The sequence below is a fragment of the Maylandia zebra genome, linkage group LG2, assembly GCF_041146795.1.
Source record: "Maylandia zebra isolate NMK-2024a linkage group LG2, Mzebra_GT3a, whole genome shotgun sequence".
NCBI lineage: Eukaryota > Metazoa > Chordata > Actinopteri > Cichliformes > Cichlidae > Maylandia > Maylandia zebra.
Window position 1 is genome coordinate 12,961,810 of NC_135168.1, and position 22,028 is coordinate 12,983,837.

The 22,028-nt window shown below is 39.6% G+C and overlaps 1 protein-coding gene and 2 long non-coding RNA genes across 3 annotated transcripts in view; all 3 read right to left on the reverse strand.

Moving 5' to 3' along the window:
- LOC112433374 (uncharacterized) overlaps positions 1-22,028 on the reverse strand; it is a 254,707-nt gene that overhangs the window by 181,002 nt on the left and 51,677 nt on the right. The gene's annotated exons all lie outside the window — the stretch shown is intronic.
- On the reverse strand, positions 10,154-13,663 carry LOC143420829 (uncharacterized). The gene is made up of 2 exons (XM_076889161.1): positions 10,546-13,663; positions 10,154-10,223 (listed from the first exon to the last, which is right to left on the reverse strand). Exons 1-2 carry the CDS (start codon positions 13,614-13,616, stop codon positions 10,199-10,201), a joined length of 3,096 nt encoding a protein of 1,031 aa, XP_076745276.1. The 5' UTR covers positions 13,617-13,663; the 3' UTR covers positions 10,154-10,198.
- Positions 17,546-20,321, reverse strand: LOC143420831 (uncharacterized). The gene is made up of 2 exons (XR_013100562.1): positions 18,608-20,321; positions 17,546-18,179 (listed from the first exon to the last, which is right to left on the reverse strand). It is a non-coding gene; the product is annotated as an uncharacterized LOC143420831 (long non-coding RNA).

Here is a 22,028-nt window from a genome sequence, read left to right on the forward strand (position 1 = left end):
TCTGTGTGTATCAGGATACATTTGGTTCATAATACACAGAAAAATCAGAGTTATTACCTGTAATAAATGTGAAAGATTCCTGCAGTGATAACCAGGCAGGACTGAAACACATCCAAGCTGTCACCACGGTAACAGCACCGCCCATCCACAGGTGAGGGGAGGAGCAAAAAGAGGGACTTTGACCATTTTATACTAAAAACACTCAACTAATGTTTCTAATATGAAACAAATAAGCCCACATTAATGTGAGCGTTTATTAAATAATAATAATGATGATTTCCTCCTGATCTCATTTCCACAGCAGAGAAAACTGTGGTGTATATTGAGGTGGAGGGTGTGGTCTGTGGCTCAGGTGTAGAGTGAGGGTGGGGTGCACCACAGCAGCATGCTGGGACTGCTGAGGGTGGAGGAGGGAGTGATGATGACATCAGAGCTGCAGCACAGAGACCAGTGAACACACAGTCTGTTCATCTTTGCATAGATACAATATACAGCACAATATTGAATGACAGACACGCTGTGGGAGCTTCCACAGATACACTGACGTCAGCATCCAGAGTCCTCCTGCTGCTCCCCCCTCAGAGCCCCGTGATCAGCACCAACACATTCAGTTAGATGACAGAGTCCAGCTGCAGCTAGAATCAGCTCCCCTCTGTGAACAACAGCACAGCGTCAGTGTTTCACACTCAGTGAAAGGAGGAAACAGCAGAAGAACACCATGTGTGCTACGTTTCCCAGGACACACTACAAACTGCACAAATACAGAGCAGCACGTGGAAGGACCTGGAGCTGCATTTACAGAGCTGCAGACAGCGTGATGTCCTGTATGGACAGGTGGAAGGAACCAAGTCCTCAGCTGGAACACTCGTGTTTGTCCACAGACAGGAAACACAGCAGGAAACTTCCTCACAGAAGTGCAGCTCATGGATAACACACTTCCTGTCAGTCAGAATGAGGCTGCAGCCAAACACAGAAAGGTGTTTTTGTCCAGATGAGCCCAGAGAAGAAACACGAGTGTTCACAGACATCAGAAGCTCAGAGAGGTGAAACATGAGGTTGGAGTCCTCGTCAGCATCCAGAAGAGCTGCTGTGAAACCCTGAGTACTCATGACAGACTCTGATGGCACAAACACATCATGATTCAAACAGAAAGACAAACATGGAGCTCCTGATCCTCCTGCATGAGAACAAGCTGACATGAGCGCTGTGTCTGAGAGTGTCTCCCTGTCACAGTGACAATAACACAGCTGCTGCTCACAGTCATTAAACTGACCTGAGGTCAGCTGTGCTCCTTACATATGAACCATGTGACCTCACATCAGTGCTGTGGATGACTGTAGTCATAGAAGAGTAGAGCTGTAGCAGGTGGTGTGAGGAGGAGGTGGTGTATTCTAGTTAACGCAGTACTGAAACACTCCAGCAGAGGGCGCTGTTAAGTCCTTATTGTAACACAGTTACTGTGTGCAGTTAGACTTCATACATAATCTGCACTTATTTCCATCAGACATGCTGTCAGTAAATGATTGGTTTCTATTGATTCTACTTCCTGTTGACTCGTTTGATGACAGTGAAACAATCACAGCTGATTGTGTGATGATGTAAACTGTCACTGTTACATTCAGTGTGTGTGACATAATGTTAGTGCAGGCTGATAACAGCCTGGTTCTGTTAGAAACACATGAACGTGTCCATAGATCAGTGTGTGTTTAACATGAGAGCTTCAGCCCTGCTGATGTGTTAAATAAAGACATGCAGGAAAACTGATGAGACTCTGAAATAACTCTTTATATTTATAATGTAACTCTGCATCAAAAGAACAACAAAGGATCCCAGACAGGTTTCTGTGAACAAAGACCATTCTGATGTTTCTGTGTTTCTAACACTTTGACATTATTAGTAAACAGACTGCAGTGAGCAGCATTTATAAAGAGCTTCTATATAAAGATATGACAGCTGTTTGACAAGTTTATCACTCTGTGTTTGGACCTGATCAGTCCAGCTGTTTACTTGAAACATGTTCATTTACCTGTTCTGTTATATTCATGTTCTTGTCTCTGTTGAAAACACATTTTAATGTCCCTCAGATTTTTCTCCCAGATGAATAAATATAAAAATGACACAAACTGACTGCAGCTACTTTTTGTCCTTTCTGTCAAAAACCTTCATGTGACTCATGAGAGACACGTTTCAGCTGTTTGTGACAGATCAGAGGCCAACAAGTCATTTATAACACTTTCCATCATTGTTTAAAGTTCTCAGTGTTTCTGTGTTGCTGCGTATAGGATCTCCCAGCATCATCACTGTGCTGTCCAATCATTGTGTGCGAGGTTACCCTTATAGTGCGATGTGTGTTTGCACAAAGAGAAGCATGTGTGTCAAATATAAATAAGCACAGAACAGAAACAGCTGCTCGTTTCTTCTGTTTAGAGTCAAGTTAGTGTTTTGTGTCTTTGTTTGAGGCCTGATGTCGAGCAGAGGTGTGTGTAACTGCACTGCTCTGTTATATGTGTGAAGTGTGTGCTTCTCTTCAGCATCATCTTTGTCACTGCTGATTCCTTTGTGTCATCATGTGTTGAGAAGAGAGAACAGTTATAACGGAGGAGCAAAAGGAAGCCCTGAAATCTGCATCAACAAGGAAGTGTTGGCTCACCAGTGATCCCAGCAGAGCCACTGGTTTGGCTCCAGTTGTTACAGATTCAATGATGTTGTTCCTACAGATACATGTCAGCATCTTTATTGAATTTTATATGAAGCAGAAATGGTGTCATTAGGAGAAGAAGAGGAGAACAAGTCCGGCGAGGAGGCAGCAGCTCTTAAAGATGAAACAGCAGCTCAGCCCTGAGCTCAGAGAGCTGCACATGAAAAAGCTCCTCAAGCAGATCCTGTCAGAGGTTTGTCATCAACAGGAGGAACTGTTCACATCATAGGATGAAGATGCTGTCAGCTGGATGAAGAAGGTTATTTAATGCAAACATTCACACTGAAGTCAAATTGTTGTCGTGTTGAACAGATTCATGTACTGATCGTCTCCAGAATGTTAGAAGAGCTTCAATGAATCATTAGAAACAACTTACAGCTGCACAGCTGTGTCAAACACATCTGTGTGTCATTGTGGGATTGTTGTGTTTCTACATGTGACACACGTCTAAAACATGCACACAATCTGAACACAAACAGGGACTCATGTGTTCCCACAGCCAGATGCTGAGAGCCATTTCCTTGTAGTCCTGTGTCTACATACATGAACCATTAGATGTTATTGGAATGATTGTCAGCTCTGATAGTTTCATGTGTGTTTAGCTGGACGCTGTTTGATCCTCGACATGTTTAAAGGTGTCCAGTCCTGAGACACTGGGGCTGGAAACAGCTGTGATGTCATTGGACTGTCACACAGACAGAAGTGCATGAAGTGAGCAGCCGAGGAGCCGCTGATGTTTTGGATTCAACAGCATTTGAAAGGTCGACACAGACACATTTGCACACAGAAAGCTGAATCTGTCATATGCCACAGTGAACTCACTGTTCAGTGTTTTTCAGGAAGCTTCTTAACTGCCTCTGCTGCCAAACAAGCAGCTGATGTCCTTGAGAAGAAGCTGAAGAAGTCTTCAACAACAAATACAGGAAGTGGACTTTCAAATACTAGATTCACTTTAGACTCACAGAGAAATGACTCAACCAGCTGTGTTTGACTATATGAAAGGTCAGTGTGTGTCTGCACACAGACTGTTGTGTTGGACTGTTATTCAGTTGTCTGCTGAATGTTTTCAAATGTCTGCATCTCAGCTGTGATGAGGCTGGGGGTCATGGGAGGCCACCGTAGCAGCCTCTTCAACATCATGACATCATCATAAATGCTGCTGGACTGTCTGATGGGCTGACGGTGAAAAAGCCGTCGGGAAGGAAACAGAAGACATTTCAGAGGCTGCAGCAGATTTCTTTGATTCGGGGCCTTTTTCAGCTTTATTGGACAGAGCAGTGAAGATAAGTGACAGCAAAGCAGAGAGAAAGGGGGCGTGGCCCGGGTCAAAGCCAGGCCAGCTGCTCTCCACCTCGTGGTCACCTGCTCATCCTAGTGAGCTCCACCAGCAGCCCTTTCACACACTTTACACTGTCAAACACTGTGTGTGGACCTCAGCTAACAACAGGCTACATTCTAAATTCTTTCACCGTGAGCGACAGCAGCTTCTAGTCTACTGAATTCTCAGTTTTCATGTCTGTGGAGTTTATTATATGGACGTGGTGACAGTGTAAAGACACCATGCTCTTCTGATTTTCAAACGAACCTTCTGAGCCATTTTAACATTAGAGTCTATGGAAGAGTTGGAGGGAGGAGGCTGTGCATTGGTGACATTTATGAAAGAACCATAACACCTAGTACAATAGTAAACACACTGGATGAAAGAGGACAGCCATGGCTACATTTTGAGGGTAAAATCATACCTGTAGAGCAAACGCTGCGGACACAGCAGCAGTTTTAAAAAAGATTTTAAGATTAATTTTTTTGCTCCTCTCACTCTAGCAGTTGAGCTCTCTCACTCTAGCCCCAACATTCCGTCCCATACACACCCATTATAAATTTTGAAACGGGTGAAAAAACATCATGAAACTTAAACTGGAACTGAAGAAAAAGTATAATAGATATTGAAAAGATAAATACAAGTTGAATAGTTGAATGTCTTGTCTTCGTTTTAAAGTTTGAATGGTGGCTCTATGTCAATGTATGTGGAAGTAGTAAGAGTTTAAAAATGAGTAAGTTGAATGAGAATTTGAAGGGTCTCCCCATTGAAATACATGGGAAATTTTTGTTGAATAAAGTTGAATAAAATTAAAAATATAAATGTTAAAAATGAGAAAAATAGAAGCAGTCATGTCCAAAATAATAGGAATCTAACGATGTTTGAATGGTTTTTCTAAGTTGAACGGTTTTGAAGGAGTAGGCTTTCAAAAAACGTACGGAAGAATAAAATAGAACTAGAAAGTGCATTTTCTGAAGAAACTGCAGTGTGAATGCTTGAATCTGAATGTATGCACTGAAATGAATTAATTGCTGAATTTTGAGTTAAAAATATTGAATGAGATTTTAAAAAAACAAACAAAAAAAACGAATTTAACCTGAAAACAAAAGTGCTGAACTGCTAAAAGCTGAAGGTTACACAGAAGAAGAAGTTGGAAAAAAGCTGAAAATGTTTTAATTGTAAATTAGAAAAACCTAAGAAATGAGAAAAGAACATTTAGAGTCAGAAAACATCTGAAAGAATATTAAAAGGTTATATTCTTTGAATCACTGAATGACTAAAATGTGATCCCTCCACTTGGACCCACACAGTTTAAAAAGTTTACATCTCTGAGCTTTGAAAGACAAGATGTTGGAAAAAGAACAACGATGGCGACGTTTTGAGGGTAAAATGATGGCTTTAACACTGTGGACACAGCAGCAGTTGAAAGAGAAGTGCTTAAGATGAATCTTGGCAGAGTGGCAGGCAGAGCTCGTTAAGCAGGCAGGTGTGAGCCTGGTTGCTATAGTGACCGCACCCAATGGCTCCATACACACGACACAGACATGCACCTCACTTTTGCTGCTTAAAATGAACAGAAAAGTCAGGCCGAAACAAATCGTTCCCATATGAAAAGTACAAGTCGTATTGACGAAATTCTTTCACCGTGAGCGACAGCAGCTTCTAGTCTACTGAATTCTCAGTTTTCATGCCTGTGGAGTTTATTATATGGACGTGGTGACAGTGTAAAAACACCATGCTCTTCTGATTTTCAAACCAACCTTCTGAGCCGTTTTAACATTAGAGTCTATGGAAGAGTTGGAGGGAGGAGGCTGTGCATTGGTGACATTTATGAAAGAACCATAACACCTAGGACAATAGTAAACACATTGGATGAAAGAGGACAGCCATGGCTACGTTTTGAGGGTAAAATCATACCTGTAGAGCAAACGCTGTGGACACAGCAGCAGTTTTAAAAAATATTTTAAGATTAATTTTTTTGCTCCTCTCACTCTAGCAGTTGAGCTGCCTCACTCTAGCCCCAACATTCCGTCCCATACACACCCATTATAAACTCTGAAACGGGTGAAAAAACATCATGAAACTTAAACTGGAACTGAAGAAAAAGTATAATAGATATTGAAAAGATAAATACAAGTTGAATAGTTGAATGTCTTGTCTTCGTTTTAAAGTTTGAATGGTGGCTCTATGTCAATGTATGTGGAAGTAGTAAGAGTTTAAAAATGAGTAAGTTGAATGAGGATTTGAAGGGTCTCCCCATTGAAATACATTATAAATTTTTGTTGAATAAAGTTGAATAAAATTAAAAATATAAATGTTAAAAATATGAAAAATAGAAGCAGTGTTGTCCAAAAGAATAGGAATCTAACGGTGTTTGAATGGTTTTTCTAAGTTGAACGGTTTTGAAGGAGTAGGCTTTCAAAAAACGTACGGAATAGATAATAATAATAAAATAGAATAATAATAAAGATTCGAATAACAATACTGTGAATGCTTTTCAAGCATTCACACTAACTAGAAAGTGCATTTTCTGAAGAAACTGCAGTGTGAATGCTTGAATCTGAATGTATGCACTGAAATGAATTAATTACTGAATGTTAAGTTAAAAATTCTGAATGAGCTGGAAAATACAGAATTTTTAAAGTGAAAACAAAAGTGCAGAACTTTTGAAAGCTGATGTTCACACAGAAGAAGTTGGAAAAAAGCTAAACATGTTTAAAATGTAAATAATAAAAAAATGAGTAATGACAAAAGAAAATTTAGAGTCAGAAAATCTCTGAATGAATATTAAAAGTTCAAATTCTTCTAACTGAAATGAACTTAAAAGATGAACAAAAATTCTGGAGAAAATGCAAACTTTAATATACAGCATAATGTTTTTCAGACATATACACATGTGTATATCATGTTTAATAGTATTACATACATCAATTTGTTTTGTATGTCATAGAAAATAAAAAAAAATTCTTAAGTCATATTTTACAGCTTCTTTCTGAAAAGGACTAGTAGAATAAATAAAAATAACTAAATTAAATAACTAAATAAAAAATAATAAGCAAGATATGAAATACATGAAAATTCAACTTTTAAAACCACAATCCTGAACCTTTAAATTGTGTTGGTTTCTTAGAACATGGCTGAACAGCTGTTTCTATCGGTCTACTTAATCTGTCTACACATCTTTTTATTACTCATTCTTCTTTATGTTTTAATGTAAACAGAGTCCACACAGTGGTAAAAGAGAACTGTATAGAGATTTTTGAGTAAACTCAAATGAAAGCCTAAGGTGGTGAAACAGTTTAACACGTGCAAATAATCAAATAAACACATTAGTCCTTTTTGTGAACATGGATAAATAAGTATCAATACAGCATTGTTCAGCCATGCCACTAAATGCTTTTTTACACAGTGTTTTAACCTGGGCTCAGACACAAAGTCCCAAAATTAGTTAGTCCCTGACTTTGAGTTGTGGTTATGACTAATTATTATACACAAGGCTTTATCTATCTAAACTCTAAGTACACAAATATGAAAAAAACCCTATACTTACCAGCTGATACCCCACACTACACACTAGGTGTGCCATGTGACCTGAAACTTTGGTACAAAATCATCATAATCCTTCTGTTAACACTGTTTTTTAACACTGTTTGTGTTGCTGTTCAGCAGTTTAAAATGTTTTAGATTGGATTACATGGAATGAATTTGAATTTTCTTGGGGGGTTTTGTGTGTGTTTTGTTCTTAGCAGATTTTTTCTTCCATAACGTTGAATTCCAGTTACCACATTTCTGGTCATATGACATCCCGAGTGCCCACTTAAAAAAATCCCCACAGTTAATTCAACATTAAAACAAAATAAAAATATGTTAAATAAATAAAGGTTTGCTCTGTGATGAAATACTAAATAAGCATACATTGTACAGAGCACTAACAATGACAACAATCCTTTAGCCTGTTGATCAGAGAGAGGCAGTCATTATGTCCATTTAAAACCTGTAATCACAGAGCACAACGTTTCTGTGAAACTATGAAGTCCCATATGATCCTCATCATGTCCAGTGACTTCAGAGTGGATCCTCCCTGTCATCCGGCCAGTGTTTGATGTGTGGCAAGCAGCACAGAAGCAGGATAGCTGAGGACTTTAAAAGAAGAGCAGAAAACAGGAATATGTAGTTGTAAATGTAAATATCAGTGATACTTGTCTTGTCAAAGGGAATAAAATAATGAAAATGTCAACTTACACACTCATTTAGGGAGGATCTTGACACTGCACAGAGGAGGCACAGTCAGTCTGACAATGATGGTGATCTCCAGGGATGTTTTCCTGCAGCAACATTCCTGCCAACTGGCCGTATGATCCAGAGTAGTTGGTTTGTAATAAACAGAAAGGTGTATATGTTAGGTAGTGTGCACTCAGAGCTGGTCCTAAGAAACAAACACATCCTGTAATAAACTGAATACCTGTAGTAGTGCTGCTGCAAATATGAAGCCCTTCTATCATGAGTGGTTTCAAAGAAGGCTCAGTCACAGAAACTGTGCAGTCTGTTCAGTCCTGAGTGTCTCGGCTCTGAAGGGGATGGATCACAGAGGGAAACACCTGAGTACAGACATTACAATACACTCTAACACTCCTAAGGTCAAGTGAAAACACAATTTAAACACTTCACAAAGAATGAATACATGTTTTCATGGAAATAATGTCATTAACCCTTTTTGTTGTTAGTAAATCTCACCGACTGCTTGTGGGACAAGCTAGAAGGAAGACTTATCACAGAATCTCTCCTGTGCTCCAGATGTGAAGTCTCACGCTCTGATCGTATGGCGATGAAGATGGTGATGATGAAGTTTCTCTGATCTGTGGCATTACAGTTTCTGGCTGCTATGTGCTTCACATTGTTGGATTTTACATGTGAAGATTGGAGAAGACACAGGAGGACTGTGTCTCTCTTAAAAAGAAAAAAAAAGAAAAACAAAGGAAACCTAACAGGAAAGGAAACCCCCCCCCCTCAACTCCCACCGTACCCCCCCCCCCCCCCCCCCCCCACTCAACTCCCTAACCTCACACCATCAAATGTCTATACAAATGTAGGGTATCAGCTGGTAACAGAAAGCAAGTGTAACATATGCACTACATATGTAACACTGCTGAAACATTTCTGGCCAGAAATGTGCAGTTATCAACCCAGACCCACCCTGATGATTGCGCTGGCCAGAAACATGATAAAAGCTCATAAAAATTTATGTTTCATAGAAAAATTTGTCCAAAAATATAATTGTGTACTTTTGAAAAAGTTTAAAGTTTATAACAAACCAAAATAATAATATTTTTGTAAATAGTATTTCAAAATAGAGGCACACATAAAGTGGCTTAACTGTCATTATTGCTGTAATTAGGTTTGTTTGTTTGTTTGTTTGTTTTTTTAAAAAGCAACCTTTAGTCATTATTGTTCTCTCAGAAACAATGAAGAAGCTGTTGAACATTTATGTGTTGTGTAGGCAATCCTCTGGTCCACCCTCCCTCCCTCCCAGCCACAGTGAGACTGGGGCAGCCTGGCAGGATGTTGAAGCCTGGCTGCAGAGAGGATATGCCTACACTGTTCGTTTCAAACTGCTATATTTGATTTTTCTGACATTTATAGGTTACTGTTAGTGAATTTTAGATTTTCTGTAATAAATAAAATTGTCATCTTTTACTGATATCATTACTTAATTCATGTAATTGTATTTTATGTAAACAATTCAAACATTATACTGCAATGCAGGGCGTCAACTTTTAAATATCGCTCTACTTTCTTAAGTCATTCAAAAATATAGATATTACTTACTGTATTCAAAGATCTAGATCATGAATCATCACAGGACAATACACAGTATACTGGGTCATGGTAACTATGGTATGTCTTCATGACTCCAGAATGGAGACATCGATCTGACTGAGAAATGAAAATTAGGTCAAGCAGTGTGTTCTTCTCTGTGGTAGGGGCAGTGATGACCTGTGCGTATCCCCTAGACTCAAACAGCTCCAGGATTAGTTTGTTTGCACTGGATAAAACATTCTCATTAAAATCACCACAAACTATGATGGGATGACAGTCCATGATCTCCAATGAGTCTAATAGGCTTACCAGGTTTTTCAGGAATGGCCTCAGAGTGTAGTCTGGAGGTCTGTATACAACTGCAATCAGAGCACTGACTGGTGCTTCAACCTTTAAAGCCAGAAATTCAAGGTCAGTTACATTATGGATGTACTGTTTTTCATGCACTTGAATGTCACTTTTCACATAAACAGCAACTCCACCACCACTTCTGTTTGCCATCTGGGGAAAGTTTGTGTAGGACAGGTGTCTGTTGCGTTTGAACAAATTGTAATTTTCCAAGTGGAGACTCTCTGCGACAAAAGAGCCCCGCAGGTGTGTTTCTGTTAGGCACAAAACATCTGCTAGACACAATTCATGGTGACTTTTGATGTCATTAATGTGAGCTGGCAGTCCCTCTGTATTATGATGAACAATGGTGAAAACCTCTGACCTGCTCAGTGTTTGCCTCACGTGTAGAAGAGGCATCATGTCATCAAGGTTGGCTTGTCTCATGTTCTCAAGCGCTGCAGTGATTTCTGGGTTGGTGAATATTTTTTTCTCCTCCATATCAAGAAGATACAGTCCACTGAGAGACGTCACTCTACTGACAGCTACGTAGGCCATGCCGGGCTCAAAAATGCTCTTAAGAGAGACAACAGCTGATGTAGTTGTCATACCCTGTACCTTATGTATTGTACATGCAAAGGCCAGCTTCACTGGGAACTGTCTTCGTACCACTCCTTTCTGCTTCAGATTCTCCTCTGCTCTCTCAATGTACACCATATCGTCTGCTGGTGTGCGGTTATTCTTTCCAGATGTCTCATTATCCATTTTAAGTCCAAGCTTGATGATGTGTTGGTCATTTTCAGAGTAAACTACTCTAAGTAGTATTCCAAAAGCTCCATTAACCAAACCATTTTGTATGTCAATGTTTCTGGTGAGCATGACACGAGCTCCTTCTGCAACTTTCAGTGTGTCTGGTAACTCGTTTTTACCTCCTTTCAATGGTCTGTCTTGAAGTGCCATTCTGCCAGTTCTAGGATCTTTTCTATAATCATCTGCATGGATGTCAATGATATGAGTGTGGAGCAGAGCCAGTGTTGAAGAGTTGTGTGCATCCACTTCTTTATTAGTTGCAAAAATGTGCAATGCATCAGTCGGACAATGGGCTGGTTCAGTTATGGCCTGTAACAACAAATTTCTATCTGCTTCGCAAAGCTCATCCAACTTTCCTTTTACACGAATTCTGTTCAGCATCTCAGCAAAGACAACATCATCTTTCTGACGCATAATCTCAGTCAGAGTGATCATCTGAAAATGCTCCCGCCACAGGTCGATCTCAGACGGGTCGTGCACACAGAGAGGTTTAGACTGTCGCACTGGGGGTAGCTGATAGAAGTCTCCGACAGCAATGACTGACATGCCTCCAAAGGGTCTCCGAGTCCCTTTGATCTGTTTGAGTCTTGCATCTACATATGCAAACAGATGTCTTGACACCATAGACACTTCGTCAATGACGATTATTTCAGCATTCAAAAGTTCTGATCTGACTTCATCCAGCTGATTGCCAAGTCCCTGAATGGGAGGTTTTAAGCTTCTAGGCAGCTTGAGAAGAGAATGCAGTGTTGTTCCAGAAATGTTAAAAGCTGCAGTCCCAGTGAAAGCAGTTAACAGGACGGTGGGTTTTGATATGTCAACGTCGTCTGCATATCTGGGCACTTTGCTCAGTATCTTAGATGCTTCTGAGTAGATGCATTTGATAAGATGTGATTTTCCTGTTCCAGCACCACCATTAATATAAAAGAAAAACTGCTCTGGATTTAGAGCACAGACTCTTTTAATGCACCAGTCTCTAACTGCATAAAATATGCAGGCTTGCTTCTTGTTCAGATTCTGAAACATCTGACGTAACAATGTGGGATCAATAGCAGGGGGTTCCCTGATGGCTCTGACTTCTGTTGAAGCATCAGCCTGACGGCTGTAGTCGGGCACATCTTCCTGTTCATTTTCATTGTCTCGCTCTCTTTCTTGTTCGACAAGTGGCAACCTTACGAGATCTGATTCAGGTGCCAGATTACACCATTCGTCAGTCACACCTCTGTTCTGCTCATATTCCTCAACAGCGCTCTCGATCTCCTCACTGTTTTTCTCATATTTTTCTCTGTTTCTTTTGACAATGTGTTGCACGTACTCAAGATGGTCAGTACCTGGTAGCTGTACACAGCCAGCACCATAGAAAGCCTGATAGGTTGGCAACGATGGTGTTTTCAGTTCGTGGTCTGAACGATGAGGAAGGTACAGTTTAAGCAGTCTTCCGTAATATTGCTCTGGATGTTTTTCTTGTGAGCAGCGGTGAAATCTGATGATAGCAGGCTTATTGTTTTTGCGCCTTTGCACAAACCCCATCTCATTGAGAAGGGGCAAAACATCTTTACCTTTTTTCTGTTGGCCATAGACAATCCTGCAAGTAGCAGCAAAGTCTGCCATGCACATCTCCTCATACTCTGGTGTTTCAGGTCTGGCTTTGTATTTGTCATTCAAAGATGTCATCCAAACATTGGAAGACTCAGGTGTTGTGTTGTCCAGAACTGACAGGGGACGACTCATTTTCACAGGATTATCATCAGTTGGAATGAATATTACAGCACGTGAACATTGCTTCATGTGAAGACCACATGCACGAGCAACACACTCCTGTGCACTGATCTCTCGCTTCTTTGAATATGCCTGCATGACGGCTCTCATTTCATCGCACTCATTTACACTGTCCTTATGGGAGTTCTCAATGACAGTTTTCAGGTACTCAGATAGCCCGCCCTCTTTTTTTGATATATATTTCATTAAATAATTTGCAGCACCAAAAGCATCTAAAACAAAGCTTATGTCGATATTACTGTTCCAGGCTTCAAGCAGATGTGGATTATAGCCGTTTATCCAAGAGTCTTTTGGATCACGCTTTAGTATGATCGTACTCCTCATGTTCATTTTATTCAGGTATCTCTCATATTCTGCATGTGTCAACTTGCATCTTTCCAAGAGCTGCTCTAAACTCATGGAAGCAGTTTCAGGTTCATTCAGCAGCTGGTTCAGTGGTCTGAGCTTGTTCTTTGCCGTTTCTACTTCCAGTGCATCATCCTCACTGGGTCTTGTGATCATTGTCTCATTGCAGGGTGGTTTGGGAAAACCAAAACGGCACCCGGAGCTTAAACTCCTAAAGCACGTCTTTGTGTGGTTCTTACTGTGTTTTTGCACTTCTGTTACTTTTTTGTACAGTTCAGGTTGTTTATGTGGATCAGGCAGCTGAGCTGTGATGTATTTGTTTATAAAATCAAGAACAGTTTGCTCATCATCCTCCTCAAACACAGGAGCACCTTCTACCCACAGGAGGCAGTGTATGTGTGGGCTTCCTCTGTGCTGAAACTCAACTCTGTAAAAGTAGTCAATGACTTTGCCAAGTGGCTCTGCAGGAGATAAGAGTAAATCTCTGAATAATGCTTCAACTCTCTTGTCAAACATGCGCATTGTTGTGACAGGATTGCTTCTCAGGATGTCACACTTTGCTGACCAGTCGAGTCCTTCAAAATTCACTTGTTCACCTTGCTGCCTTGTTATTGCCTCGATCACTTCAGGCCAGCGCATTTCAGCAGCTGAAAATGTGCAAAAGAACGTGGGAGTTCCCAACTGTCTGATCATGGCAAAAAGATCTCTTGTTGTTTTCTCCCAATAGGCTGGGGTTCCTCTCAGAGGCTGCATGAATCTCACTGCATCTTTATTTCGCACCAGTTTCTCCACCTCATGTTTATCTTGTAACATGCCTGAGGTTATTTTTCTACCATCTCTGGTCAGAGGCTTTGCCTTCCTTAACTGTACTGTCATGCTGGATGTAGCCAAGTGTATTTCAGTCACAAACTGTGCAAAGAATAAATAGTTTGTGTCTTTGGCAAAACGATCATCAATGCAGAAAAGTCTTGATTTGAAATACCCACTGGGGGATACTTTGATCAGCCTTCTTTCATCAAGTGTGTTTTGGCCTGTAGGAAACTGCACAGGGAAGGCCATGGCCTCCAGTTTAGGTGTTTTGAAAAAACTTATTGGATTGTTTCTCTCTGCAGGAGCAACAGAGTAGATTCCTTCACTGAAACATAATATCTCCTCAGCCACATCAGGGGGCTGCAAACAGGACTCGAGTGCAAAACCACCATTAGTCAGTCCATCTGCTTGCTCTGAATCATCTCTCATCTGTTCATGCGATTGTTCACCATCACAGGGTAACATGTCAATGTCCTGTTCATTTATATTTTGTGCTTCACTCAGTGCATTTTTCTCACAGCTGTCAATTTCCATTAAATCAGCCTCATCATAATCGTCCTCATTCATGTTTTCATCATCATCATCCTCATCATCTTCATCAGGAAGAGTTGGATCACACAGCTCAGCATCATCTCTGATGCTCACATCCTTATACTGTGGATGAATCTGCTTGAGTTTATGCAGTGCTTGCACAAGTTTAGACCAGCTTACAGTCTGAAACAGCTGATGACCTTTGTAAGACAAGCGTCTCTTCAATTTTACTCTGATCACCTGAGAATTAATTCTCAGTCGAGGTAGTGTTTCAACAGTTTCCTGTACCTCTGATGGGACACAGACCACATTTCCTCTAATTGCTCTTTGTCTGCCTTTGGGAAGAGGAATGATCTTGGCAAATGGTATGCACTTGGCTATGAGATGTCTCTCCAGTATGTTGAGATCAGAAAGTTCAGCTGGAATATCAGCAAGATCCAACTTATTGGCAACAGCAAGTGCTGGCATGGATCCATTTTTAAGATGATCGTGGCAGGTGTGACATATCCACTCTCTCTTTCTCTCATCAGGCACTTTGCACTGCTCATTTCTGCAGTTTTCATCACAAACATGAACAAACTTTCCTGTCAAACATGTTGCAACTACATGTGGGTTTTTGACATACTTTGACCTTGTGCAGGGTCGCACTTGGTTTGGAAATGAAGCCTTGAAGCATACAGTACATGGGTATGATGGTCCAGCTTTGATTTGTGATTTGAACACAGATATGGCCTCGTTGATCACACTGTTGTCACTCTCTTGGGTTTGTCTGTTCACCCATCTGTATTTCCTTTTTATTTTCATTGCACATCTCATGTTGTGCATAATCCTGAATGCAAGATTACTTTGATACCTGTCTCGCATTAGTTGTTTCATTAGTTGTCTGTGTCTTACTCTGAATGCATTGTCACGTGCATAACGCTGAGTCACTCGAGATCTCTGTCTCTCTCTGAATTCAGGGTTTTCTTGATACCTTTTAGTTATATAGTTTTTTTGTTTTTGTCTAAAGTCAGCATTGTCACAGTAGCGTCTTTTAATATATTGTTGTTGTTTCTTTCTGAATTCATCGTTCTCACAGTAGCGTCTTTTAATATATTGTTGTTGTTTCTTTCTGAATTCATCGTTCTCACAGTAGCGTCTTTTAATATATTGTTGTTGTTTCTTTCTGAATTCATCGTTCTCACAGTAGCGTCTTTTAATATATTGTTGTTGTTTCTTTCTGAATTCATCGTTCTCACAGTAGCGTCTTTTAATATATTGTTGTTGTTTCTTTCTAACTGTAGCATTCTCAGAAAAACGTTTTTTAACATATTGTTTTTGTTTCTTTCTGAATTCATCATTTTCACAGTAACGTCTTTTCATATACTGTTGTTGTTTTTGTTTAACTTCAGGATTGTTTTTATATGTCTCGCTTGCGCAAGATTTTTTCTTTTCTTTGTAATCTTTATTTGAAGCATACTTTTGTTGTTCTCTCCTTTTTTGGTTTTCTTTTCTCTGATTTCTGGGTTTCTCTGATGCCATTAATCTTCTTTTCATTTTGTGCCTTTGTTGTTTATTAACTTTTTTCAGTTTTTGTAAAACTATATCAGAAAGGTCACAGGCAGCAACATTTGTTATGGCAGCATTTGATTGACATGAAAAAGCATCACTTGATGGAAGGAAACTTAATTCACTGCATAGTTCTTCAGTTGGTATATTAGGAGGTTCATTCTGATCTTCATATGATGTGAACTGAGTCACGTGAACTTCTTTTTGTTTCACCGGTGGCGTACAAATGGACATTTGACAAAAGATGTTCTCAGTCAGATCAGTCGTTGTGTTTCTCCTTGGAGTAGAGGAGTTTGCTTCATCAACAGTTGTATCAGAGTGAGTAGATGCCACAGCAGTGGCAGCTGTTGGTCTGCAGACTGTGTCTGTGATAGTATCACTCAGGTTGACTGTGCTCATACTGTAGAACTGCACAGGCTTCAGTTCATAGTTACAAGAGGGTGATATCTCCATCATTTCATAAGAATCTTGGATCCTCTTAATCATGTCACTGAGGAGTGTGAATTTCAGCATCACAGCTGTACCACGATTACGTGACTGTAGTAATAGAGGAAGACCACTGGGTGTTCTGGAGTGTGGATCAAAGAAACCATATTTGCCTGATGTGGATCTGAACACTGCGATACACAATCCACTCATAATCAATAAGGCATACTGCACATCTGACAACAGGCAGCTCAGTCCTGCTTCTAAGCTGAGAAAGGTATCTACTGCTTCCTCTGGAGGTTCTTCAAATGTCCCATACCGGGAAGGCTGTGTCATGTCGACATCATACATAGACCAGCGAGCATCAACTTTGTCTGGCAGCTCATCGGTTGCCAAATGAATATTTTTAGGAAATCTTTTCTTGGCCTCTTTGTACATCACATCACCTTTATCCAAGACCAGATTAAGGTCAGCTGTAGTCATGTTTTCATTCTCATGAAGGAAAGCAAGAAATGTGAGTGAGTTACATGTGCACTGCTTGTTTCTGGAGTCTCCATATTTAGGATGAGCCTGGCTGCGAGATGCACAGACATGTATAACAGAGGGCTGGTTTTCAAGGTTCACTCTTTCTGCATGAGATGGTCCTGCCACATCACTGTGACAGCCTCTTTTCAAAAAGTCAGCATAACCCACCTGTGGGGCACTTGACACCTCATGTTGTTCATTAACTTTATGCTGCAGTCCACTCTTTACAGCATCAGCATAAGATACCTGTTGTACATGTGCAGGAACATGTTGACCTGCCTGTTTGACACTGTCAGAATTGGTCTTTGTAGACACACTGTCTTCTGCAGAGCTCTGAGGAAAATCAAACTCAGCTTGTTCACATGTTGGTACTTTGTGAAACTCATGAAACTTTTTCCAGCGTTGTTTTGCAGCTTGTGACTTTTTCTGCTTCCTTGGCATTTTCACACACCTGCAAGTGTTTCTTAGTCTTTAGAAAATATGTTCACAAGATAAGAGTGGCACACACCAGGAGATGTTGTCTTTGTTTTTATATTTCAGTTTTTATTTGTCTTAAACAGTTGTCTTTCGTTTGACAGTTTGTTCTTCAGTTGAGAGAATATTATGCACTCTCTTTATTGGCTTGGCATTTTTCAGCAGCAAGCCAAGAGTGAAAAACAGGTAGAGAGAAAATTTAGAAGAGAGAACAGGCAGAGCAGGAGAGACACGGCTGGGAAATCACAATCAAACCGTGAATTAGTTTTCTTTGTTCAGTTTGTTCTCAGGTAGAGGCAATATATGCACTCTTTATTGCTTTAATGGCTTGGCGTTTTTCAGCAGCAAGCCAAGAGTGAAAAACAGGTAGAGAGAAAATTTAGCAGTGAGAACAGACAGAGCAGGAGAGACACGGCTTTAAATCAAACCGCAGATTTTTCTTTGTTTGTTCAGTTTGTTCATAGGTTGAGGCAAAATATGCACTCTTTATTGCTTTGTTGGCTTGGCGTTTTTCAGCAGCAAGCCAAGAGTGAAAAACAGGTAGAGAGAAAATTTAGCAGAGAGAACAGACAGAGCAGGAGAGACACGGCTTTAAATCAAACCGCAAAAGGATTGTTGGTTTGGCAAAATTTCTCACAAACCACAGAGTGAAATACAGATGGAAAGAAGGCAGAGACAATAGGTGGAGCAGGACAGAGGATAGAGGGGTTGGGGGGTTGGGATGTGAGAGAGAAGACTGGAGATCTGGTCCTTGTTCTTCTTCTACACACTCTGAACAAAAAACAAGAAAAAAAAATAATTTTATTAAAATTATATCACATGGTAATTGTATGAACTAAATGTGACTACTGCAAAAGGACAAAACAAATATTCAAGCTAAACTGTTGTCGGCTGCCATGTGCAAAAAGTTGCATAATTGGGCACTTTTTAAAAGAATAAATATTTAATTAAATTCAGCAATAATATTTTTAAATACAAATATGATTGAGTGAATCATTAATTAATCACATGTAGTGTGACTACAAAAATGTACGAAAAAAATATTTTAGCCCAATTGTTAAGCTGCACTTATGTGTATTTATTATAAAATTGTGTTTAAAAGGTCTAGCACAAAGTTTGAACCCATCACTTTACAGCTTATATTAGTCATATTATTTTTTTATTTTGGTCTACTTCTCTTACAGTATGTGCACACCTACCAGGCAAAGCACAGTGTCAGTCAGGTTCCTGAAAGAAACGAGAAATAATACGTTAGTTGTCTGTACAGTGTTATCAGACTAACAGAAATACAAAGCCCACACGACATGATACACTGAACTTCTAGTCAGCAGGGTAATTATAGAGTAATATAGCACACCAACTGATACAGCAGTCATTTTACAATTCAAACTAGTTAACTGAAGTATTGCCACTTATGTAAGGCTACTGTTAGACTGTTACTAGCCTTAGCATTGCTGCTAGCGCTAGCATTCCGGCTAGCATTAGCACTTCAGTTAGTGTTAGCAATGCAGCTAGCATTAGCATTGCAGCTAGCGTTAGCATTGCAGCTAGCGTTAGCATTGCAGCTAGCGTTAGCATTGCAGCTAGCGCTAGCAATGCTGCTAGCGCTAGCGCTAGCACTCTTACTGTTAAAACTGAGCCACAATGGCAATAATAAAGCTAATTTCTTACTTTGGTCTCACTGACCGGCAATAAATATCACAGGAATATTATTTTTGTCAGTTAACAACTGCTAAGGCTAGTGTTAGCACTATAGCTAGCGTTAGCATTGTTGCTAGCATTAGCATTGAAGCTAGCGTTAGCACTGCTGCTAACAGCAAAACGTAATAAACGTATATAAATGATAGCGAAGGTTATTCTTTTTTCTTTCTTTCTTCTTTGAATTGTTTTTAACTCTGTTGGACTTGATATGTGAGTTTAAATGTCAAACATGTATTTTTTCCATCATAAAAATAAAACACTGCAGTACTGAGTGTACTGTACTTACCACAGCAGAGAGCAAAGCGGAATGACGACAGTTGGTCCAGTGATAGGTTAAAAACAGATGAGGCGTTCAGGTGGTGCTTGGAAATTTGACCATCAGTTTGAACAGCAATAATGAGCATATACATGTCTGTGTGTTGGTCTCTGTGTGTGACAGACATAGAGAGATAGAGGGAAAAAATACACTATACTAGTGTACAAATTGGTCCTTTTTGCCCAAGTATAAGCGAATGAGTGACATACAGAAAAACAGGGCAACTGGCATTAAATGAGCAAATAAAAAGTATTAAATCTTGAACTGTTTTGTGGGTTTTATTTTAAGACTACTTTGAGTGTATTCGTGGGGAGATAAACTATACAGACTATAAACAAAGACATTAAATGAGATTAGATTAGTTAAACGTTAGTTAAAAGGTGGGAAAATTAACTACAGACCGATAGATGCTGAGAGCTTTAATTATCCAGTCAGAAAGGATGATTTTGAAGTCATCAACTGACTCCAACTGCCCAGATCTGAAAAACCTTTGTGCCAATCACAATGCTCTACTTAGTTGGCATATACTAACTACTGAAAAACTATTAATCTGTGGCAAAACCCTGTCAAATCTGTCTTATTGTACTATTGAAAAAGTTAATCTTACTACAATCTAACATTTTAACCATGGCAGAGTGAGAGAGAGCTCGTTAAGCAGGCAGGTGTGAGCCTGGTTGCTATAGTGACTGCACCCAATGGCTCCATACACACGACACAGACATGCACCTCACTTTTGCTGCTTAAAATGAACAGAAAAGTCAGGCCGAAACAAATTGTTCCCATATGAAAAGTACAAGTCGTATTCACGAAATTCTTTCACCGTGAGCGACAGCAGCTTCTAGTCTACTGAATTCTCAGTTTTCATGCCTGTGGAGTTTATTATATGGACGTGGTGACAGTGGAAAGACACCATGCTCTTCTGATTTTCAAACGAACCTTCTGAGCCATTTTAACATTAGAGTCTATGGAAGAGTTGGAGGGAGGAGGCTGCGCATTGGTGACATTTATGAAAGAACCATAACACCTAGGACAATAGTAAACACATTGGATGAAAGAGGACAGCGATGGCTACGTTTTGAGGGTAAAATCATACCTGTAGAGCAAACGCTGCGGACACAGCAGCAGTTTTAAAAAAGATTTTAAGATTAATTTTTTTGCTCCTCTCACTCTAGCAGTTGAGCTGTCTCACTCTAGCCCCAACATTCCGTCCCATACACACCCATTATAAACTCTGAAACGGGTGAAAAAACATCATGAAACTTAAACTGGAACTGAAGAAAAAGTATAATAGATATTGAAAAGATAAATACAAGTTGAATAGTTGAATGTCTTGTCTTCGTTTTAAAGTTTGAATGGTGGCTCTATGTCAATGTATGTGGAAGTAGTAAGAGTTTAAAAATGAGTAAGTTGAATGAGAATTTGAAGGGTCTCCCCATTGAAATACATGGGAAATTTTTGTTGAATAAAGTTGAATAAAATTAAAAATATAAATGTTAAAAATGAGAAAAATAGAAGCAGTCATGTCCAAAATAATAGGAATCTAACGATGTTTGAATGGTTTTTCTAAGTTGAACGGTTTTGAAGGAGTAGGCTTTCAAAAAACGTACGGAATAAGAAAATATAATAATAAAGATTAGAAGAACAATACTGTGAATGCTTTTCAAGCATTCACACTAACTAGAAAGTGCATTTTCTGAAGAAACTGCAGTGTGAATGCTTGAATCTGAATGTATGGACTGAAATGAATTAATTGCTGAATTTTGAGTTAAAAATATTGAATGAGATTTAAAAAAAACAACAAAAAAAAAAACGAATTTAACCTGAAAACAAAGGTGCTGAACTGCTAAAAGCTGAAGGTTACACAGAAGAAGAAGTTGGAAAAAAGCTGAAAATGTTTTAATTGTAAATTAGAAAAACCTAAGAAATGAGAAAAGAACATTTAGAGTCAGAAAACATCTGAAAGAATATTAAAAGGTCATATTCTTTGAATCACTGAATGACTAAAATGTGATCCCTCCACTTGGATCCACACAGTTTAAAAAGTTTAAATCTCTGAGCTTTGAAAGACAAGATGTTGGAAAGAGAACAATAATGGCGACAATTTGAGGGTAAAATGATGGCTGTGACACTGTGGACACAGCAGCAGTTGAAAGAGAAGTGCTTAAGATGAATCTTGGCACAGAGTGAGAGAGAGCTCGTTAAGCAGGCAGGTGTGAGCCTGGTTGCTATAGTGACCGCACCCAATGGCTCCATACACACGTACACAGACATGCACCTCACTTTTGCTGCTTAAAATGAACAGAAAAGTCAGGCCGAAACAAATCGTTCCCATATGAAAAGTACAAGTCGTATTGACGAAATTCTTTCACCGTGAGCGACAGCAGCTTTTAGTCTACTGAATTCTCAGTTTTCATGCCTGTGGAGTTTATTATATGGACGTGGTGACAGTGGAAAGACACCATGCTCTTCTGATTTTCAAACGAACCTTCTGAGCCATTTTAACATTAGAGTCTATGGAAGAGTTGGAGGGAGGAGGCTGTGCATTGGTGACATTTATGAAAGAACCATAACACCTAGTACAATAGTAAACACATTGGATGAAA

What these genes read in the sequence shown, in the direction of transcription:
- LOC143420829 (XM_076889161.1), bottom strand. Translation starts at nt 13,616, where the DNA reads ATGCGCATGTTTGACAAGAGAGTTGAAGCATTATTCAGAGATTTACTC. An exon ending in GTGAGGCAAACACTGAGCAG is followed by an intron (nt 10,224 to 10,545) that starts GTCAGAGGTTTT and finishes CTGGCTTTAAAG; the next exon opens with GTTGAAGCACCAGTCAGTGC.